The 7,600-nt window shown below is 52.2% G+C and overlaps 1 protein-coding gene across 1 annotated transcript; it reads left to right on the top strand.

Moving 5' to 3' along the window:
- The first annotated feature begins 2,833 nt into the window (after nt 1–2,833).
- Nucleotides 2,834–5,413, top strand: LOC119398867 (membrane metallo-endopeptidase-like 1). The gene has a single exon (XM_037665684.1). It carries the CDS (start codon nt 2,834–2,836, stop codon nt 5,411–5,413), a length of 2,580 nt encoding a protein of 859 aa, XP_037521612.1.
- The last annotated feature ends 2,187 nt before the right edge of the window (nt 5,414–7,600 follow it).

A 7,600-nucleotide genomic window follows, 5' to 3' on the forward strand; every position in this document is an offset into this window, starting at 1 on the left:
AGTTTCGAATATTCGATAACTTCGAATATTCCGAAAAATTCTAATATGCGATTCGATTATCATGTAAATAACTCGTCTTCCACATTTCTGATGCGTTCGTATAGCTAAAAACATTGCCAAGAGGAGCGATAAACATCGTAAATACACGGAGCACGACATCTGCCTGCGACGAGCGCCCCAATACGTATGATTTATTGCTGGTGCATCTCCGACGTGCAGCACTGTTGGCGATCATGTAACCGTACATTTTCAATATTATGCGGCCGTAACGTGCCGCACTACCACTCGTTCACTATGCGGGACCACTTCTGAAGAAAGACAGTGACCCATGTGACTGGTGGCGGACTATAGACACCTTCAGATACCCCAGTCTGGCAAAGCTTTGCCCCATGTACCTCCCTATACCAGCCACTTCTGTTCCAAGCGAGCGTGCCTTTTCAGTGGAAGGGGGGGGGGTGTCTCTGTTAGAAGGGAGCGCCTGCTGCCTGATCATGTGGAGCAACTCATATTTCTTCATGATAACATCTAGTCATTACTTTCATTGTGCCGTGATATTTGCTTGTGTTGTGATGTGCATTGTGCTAGCCTGGACATTGTGTTCTGGAGATAGCAGGGTATGTTGTGTGGCCAGTCAGGCTGTTAATGTTTTTTTTTTTTCTCAAATAGCTACATGCTAAATAAAATATCGTTACTGTGGAGGCATTTTTCCTTTGATATTCGATATTCGATTCGATATTCGAAGGTGGATATTCGTATTCGATTCGTATTCGAAAAATTTGATATTCGCACACCCCTAGTTTCCAGCCATCAAGCCAGCGTGTTCAGAACTGCGGCAGTTATATTGTGCTTACAAGGAATAAAGTTTCGTGACTTTGCTAAATAGTATCTCGCATTATTTTCTCGCTTGTTGCGATTATTAAGGTTATGTTCGGGTAAGCTACACAGACGTAACTGGTCTGGAGCACTTTTTTTATGTGTGAAGCACCCGTCGCGGTCACCATGAGCTGAACATAGCTGTGGAGTAAATCTCTATATTTCATAATCGGCGTCCAGATTATAGCCATTCTGGAGACGCCAAATCCCTTTCAACATCACCTTCAGAAATGACCCATATGTGAGATAAGGAAGGACCCGCCGTGGTAGCTCAGCACGTAGGGTGCCGCGCTGCTAAGCACGAAGGCGCGGGTTCGATTCCCGACCACGGCGGCCTCATTCCGATGGGGGCGAAATGCAAAAGAATACCCGGGTACTTAGATTTAAGTGCACGTTAAAGAGCCCCAGGTGGTCGAAATTTCCGGAACCCCCATCACCCCCCCCCCCACCCATTACGGCGTCTCTCATCATCATGGTGGTTTTGGGAAGTTACACCTAACGATTATTATGAGATACGAAAGGCCTTCTTCCAAATCGGAACGTTTCTCGACTGCGGATCGCTGTCGTGAGTTTGAGCTGAGGTGATTTGAGACCCCTGGATTAAACGCTTGTAGTCTTTCTTAAAAACGAGAATAACCTTCGGCTTTTCTCAGCGCTGTTACAAAGAAACCAGCTTGAAACGAAAGACTGATAATGTGACATAATGAATGGCCGACTGAATGCGCTATCAGTTTTATGTTAACAGCATAAAGCTTATCGAGACGAGCACTTGTATTCTTAATACTATTGATAACGATGTAAACTTCTTTAGGTGAAGCCAGATAAACAAATAAAAGAATGGATATAAAACATGGATATCGAGGGATGCTGTTGAATGGGGTCGTCTTAGGCGAATGCATTAGGGACTCTGGGAGTTCACGTGAAACTGCGCTACTGAATAAGACGATCACACATACGACACACGAACGCATGCGCCGACAGCTGTCTTCTGTTCGATCGTCTTTCCAGTTGCGCCGTTTCGTAACAGTGAATCCGTACAGACTCGCTACCACCCGATGCTACTTCGGCAAGGTGGGACGCTTCCCTGCGGAGCTCCAGCATAGCCGACCAGAAATGGGCCGGCCAGCAAGCCCGCAGTGCGTCTGTCAGGCTAGGCCTTTCAGTCCCAACGTGGGAGCCATGCCGCGAACGCGTTTATAAACGCGTTAGTACACCTAAACAGAGTAAATTCCAGACAATACCCAGAAGCGAGCTGTATGCTCTGCAAGCACGAACACGCAGATATGGCACATATCTTATGGCACGGATCAGCACAATATACAAAGACGACAACATAGGAGCGGACCTTCTCGAGGAGCGATGGCTAAACGCTCTGACTAGCTTAGATCTACAAGAACAACTGTGGGCATTCCAGCGGGCCCGGGCAGCGGTGGAAAGGCTATGCCTCACCGCACATAATGCCCGGGTGGCCTGAGCCCGGGCCGGCAACCTTGCAGGTGTTTTTTTTTTCTTAATAAAGTTTTTTCCGTCCGTCCTTCCGTCCGCGCGCATCTTGCAGAACATTTATAAATTTTATTCCATCCATCCATCCACCCGAATCGCCAAATTGTTATTCACTGTGACTCGCACCCACTGTTGGCCAAGAATTGGGGGATCAACCATTTTTGTTGGTAAAAAACTTTATTGAGTGTCCTCCAAGGTTTACCGCGATCGGGTCTACACTCCCACGTGGGGACGTCGAGCTCTTGTCTCGTCGCCGCCTCGAGGGCTCCTGTGAGAACTTATACACCCGAATTTTTTTTTTTTCTCGCAGTGAACACCGTTCAAGAAAGGAAGAAGAGGACACTTCTCCAACGTGCTCACGCGCCACGCGCTCGAGGACACAAGAAGAAGCAGCACCACATCTGTCGCTTCGCAGGACTGGGGCTCGCAGGAAGCAAGAAACGAGGACGCGTCTAGGATGGCCGAGGAGTCGCACCTCATCTTCGACATCCCACAGGACGAGATCGTCGTCAGCTCCTCGATGTCGCGCATCGAAAACGTGCGCGCTGCCCGCGGCGGCGGGAGCAGCAGGGCCCCGCAGGAACAGTCGAGCACCAACGTCCTCGGCTCGGTGCAGGAGGAGCCGTTCGTGCTCATCGCCGCGGATCAGCCAGGCCTAGCGGACGAACAGCAGCGCAACGCCGACCGCGCCAGACCCAACTCCGAATTCGGCAATGCCGTCGGCGGCACCAGCGTGCGAGCCATTACCTTCCTTCTCATCGCCGTCGCCTGCCTGCTGCTTGTCGGTTCCATGGTCCTCACTGACGTCACCAACAAGGACGCCAAGGGCGCAGAGGGCGAAGAGTTCGAGAACAGCACCGATGTGTCCAACACCGACTCCGACGGCCAAGCCGACGCCACGGCTCCACCCAGGGCGTCGCCCGACGGTGTCCAAGGCAACGACCGGCGTATCCAGCCTCCCGAAGAGAACCGCAACTTGTTCAAGGCGAGGCGACCGGCGGCCAGGAATTCGCGAGGACCTCGCAAGAGCCTCCACAGGATGCTGAAGGGCACCAAGTGTACGAGCAAGGCGTGCGTCGAGCAAGGCGTCAAGCTGGTCGACGAACTGGAGCCCAAGATCAGACCGTGCGACGACTTTTACCAGCACGTGTGCGTCCGCTGGCAGCACCGACAGCCGTCTAACGTGCAGAGCGACCGCGTCTCAGTCGACTACGCGCTCGTCGACCTCTTCAGCGAGCTGCTGGTCAACGTGATCCGCTCGGACGCGACGCCCTTTCCGGAGCTCAAGTTTTTCATCGACGAGTGCGTCCGGCCGCAGCCGAACCTCTTCCGCAACGTGAGGGATGCCGTACTACGACATCTAGACCTGAAGGGGTGGCCGTACAAGGCGGACAGCGCCATTCCCGACCAGACGCTGTCGGTCAAGGTGGGCCGAGTGCTTTCCGAGATAGGTTTGGAGACGCTGTTCAGCGTGTATCGCGGTCTTACTGGCGCTGTAATCGGCCAGCCGCGCAACCTTTTGCTTCGCCACTTCCTAGGCTCAGAACCGCAGCTCGCGGGTCGTCTGGTCGGCAAGGCCTACGAGTTCCTTGTCCAGGCAATGACCAAGCAGACGACCGCTCCGTTCGAAGCGTCGGCGATGACGAATGTGACGACTATCGAAACCTTGATTCGCCGAATGCTGAACTCCAACCGGGCCGTTCTTGACGCTGGTCGTCTCAAGAATTGCTCGACGCGTCAGATGATCGACCTGCCCAGGCTCGGCACCGTAAACTTGCACAGGTTTTTCGAAGCTGCGGTGGGTGGCGATTCGACGATGCCGGAGACGACCAGCGTCCACCTTTCGGACACCGATTACTTCGACCGAATGCGCACCCTCGCCCTGACGAAGCATGACCTGCTCAATTACGTCACCTTTCGCGTCGTCCTTGAGCTGACGCCCCTGATAAGCAACTGGACTCTCCGGTCCACGCTCGCCTCGGTGGCCTACTCCCGTTACGCCGAGTTCTCAGAGCGTTTGGACCCGGCTCAGATGTGCGTTCGCTTCCTAGAACGCTACGAGCCCGCGGTGCCGCTTTACCTGACGTTCAAGAGGGCCCTCGAGTTGCTGGGAGGTCCCTCGGTGATCCGAACTGTACTGGACGTCCTGAAGAAGACGTTTCTCACCGACCTCCAGAATTCCACCATGTTTAGGAACACGTTCAAGCAGCACGCGACCAACCAAGTTAAAGACATCTACTGGGAAGCCCTCATGCCGTACTGGCTGTCCGAGCAGAAGGCCGCCGAGTCGTACGCTGAGGGCCTGTACACGAACAACCCGCGGCACCCGACGCCGCACTTCTTCTACTTCTGGATGCGCACGGCGGCCCATAAGAAGCGCGAGTTCCTCTTCGGTAACAAGACCTCCTGGACGGGTGGCTTCCTGAACGCGTGGGCCACGCTCGACCCACCGTACGACCACCTGGAAATACCGCTGCCCGTCTTCGACTTCATGATGCCCAACGACTCGAGCACCGCCCACCTTCACCTGCCGCGCGTCGGGCCGCGAGTCTATCGAGAGCTGCACCGCTTCCTGTGGCACGAGGCCATTAACTTCGACCTCGAACGACCGGCGTCCGAGGAGTCGCACTACTTCGAGCGGCTGCGGCGTTGCCTGGAGAATCAATACAGGGACATAGACTTCAACCCGAGCCGCGTACCCTTCAACTCGGCCAGGACGTCGGCCTCGGACCTCCTGGACCTGCTGGCGGTACGCACGGCGTTTCACGCCTACCTTCGACAGCTCGGGGCGCACGACGGCGACTACCGGTTGTCCGGAGCACCGAACCTTAGCGGACAGCAGCTTTTCTTTCTGTACTACGCGCGAAGCCACTGCGAGCGGCTCAACCCTCGCTTCGCGGTCAAGCTGATGACTAACGGGCCGGTCAGTCCCGGATGGTACAGGGTCAACGGCCCGCTGCGAAACATGCACGACTTCGCCATCGCGTTCGGCTGCACGCCGGGCACGTCCATGAACCCGGCCGATAAGTGTCTGTGACATGTTCGGGCCAGAAGAACGCAAAACTTTGTCTCCCGGGCACACGCATTTGCGTGTGCGCCTACGTACACGGCCCTCTTTTTAAGCAAATAAAGACCAGGCGGGGGGGGGGGGGGGCGTCTATACAGGTACGCATACGTGAAGCCGAATGGGTTATGAATGTGACGCTTACGTGAACGTATGCACGCACGACTTGGCCCTCCATTTGAGCGTATAGTACTGATCGCCAATTACATAACGGTCTGATATAGCCCGACGAAGCTCGTACTGATTACTGAACAAGTAGCGAAAAGGACGTACCGGAACGCAGGAAGGAACAAAGAGATCAGACGTTCCTTCTTGCGTTCCTGTCTTTTGCGCTACTCCTTAGAAGTGAAACCCTACGAACTCGCCCAAATTCTTGTAAGAAATAGGGGACATTGAAAATGTACAGCGTCATCTGTCGACAATCTGCTATGACTACCCGATGCTTCGTGCGCCGTTCAGGCAGCTAGGGAGCCCTGACAATGGCGGGAACAAGGTAACACTATTTTAATCGAATTTATCGGTTACCTGAACGACGAAAAAGAATGTACCGACGCGAGTTTGTTCTTCAACTAGATCAGCGTTGTGCTGTGTTTCGGAAATTATCGGCGCGCGCAAAAGCGCTCTTCAACCTCAGCTTTAAATGCGAAGCATTTCTTAGCGAACCTTTGGTACTTCGAGCGGTTCTATATACGTATCTATCTAGCCGCCTACGTCTGGCGGCTCTCACGACCATCTCGTTAACTTGGTGTATACCAAAATTGACATTGAAGGGTTAGAGGATTTTACGAATATGACTGTCGGGTCATGACATGAATAACGTAAAAATCCTGTCCTTTCCTCCAGACACGTGTGGCACATACCCGTTTACTATGGGCCGCGGTGTACGGGTATGCGCCACAGGTGATTGATAGTTTATATATAACCAGGAACGGCGAGAACAGACATTGGTAACTTAAATGCGAGAACATTAAGAAAAACCGACATCGACAGCGTTGACCCGACGAATGGAAAGAATGAAAATTAGGATTCCAGCAGGAATCGAACCCAAGCATTCTGCGTGGCAGTCAGGTATTCTACCACAGAGCCACACCAGATGTACAAACTGGTTTAGAAAAACTGCCTATGCAGGCGTAATGTCGGTGCAACGTCAATTGTAGTTGTGGTGCTGGCTAATTTTACAAGAAAGCAATAAACACTACATGATACTCCTACCATGTGTACTCCTACGATACAGGCGTTATATCGGATTAATGTCGGTGGTTCCAGTGTTGGCTCCGCTTTTATAGCAGTCTAATAAACATTACATTTGTATTTCTATGAATCAGCAAGCCATATTGAAGCATTGCTCGACCCCGGAGGAATACATTAACGAAAGTTACGTATGATGTTCACATTATCAAACCGTTAAGTGCACTTAGTCCGCCAGAACGACGCAGTGTCCTCTTCATTTCTTACGAGGCTGGGCGATGGCCTCATGCTGACCGAGGATGATGCCAAATTGATTGACGGCCGCTTTGTAGACTAGGCTGCGTAGGTCACATACGCCCAAGTAGTCTACGAATACGACAAGTGCCATCCACTGATGTTGGTCTACGTAGCATTATCCAGGCCCACCAGCCTCTACGGCCTATATTGACAGACAATTTGTCGACGAAATGACCGAGGCATTCACAATTTCCAACAGCTGTACTATACCTCATACTTCGCTACACGTGGATCCCTCGTCACCGCGATCACGACCGGATCCGATAACAAGTCATGACCAGCTGCTGGGGCTCACTGATCACGGTGATGATGACCTTGTTCAAGAACTGTCAAGAACCTCTTCCACACATGCACACGGGTTCGTGAAACGTGCGTGCGTTCTCTATCATAAGGGACAAGTATAAGCACTACATATCAGCTTACCGCTTCTGGTGTTGGTACTACCCACGTTGCTGTTGGCAGCGTTACCCAACTGTAAGAACTGGTTATATAACACATATGCGGCTCTTCAACATATATGTGTGCGTATAAAATTTATACAAATATTTAGCGCCATTTTGTAACGTTTCGCTCAGTAAAAAAATTGCGCCGCAGTCACCTTCCCGCCGATTGCTTCGCATAACATCGACTCCCACGGTACGTGGGATCTGCCGAATTTTTTTAAATCGAATTTAT

The sequence above is a fragment of the Rhipicephalus sanguineus genome, chromosome 7 (genome assembly GCF_013339695.2).
Source record: "Rhipicephalus sanguineus isolate Rsan-2018 chromosome 7, BIME_Rsan_1.4, whole genome shotgun sequence".
Classification (NCBI taxonomy): Eukaryota; Metazoa; Arthropoda; class Arachnida; order Ixodida; family Ixodidae; genus Rhipicephalus; species Rhipicephalus sanguineus.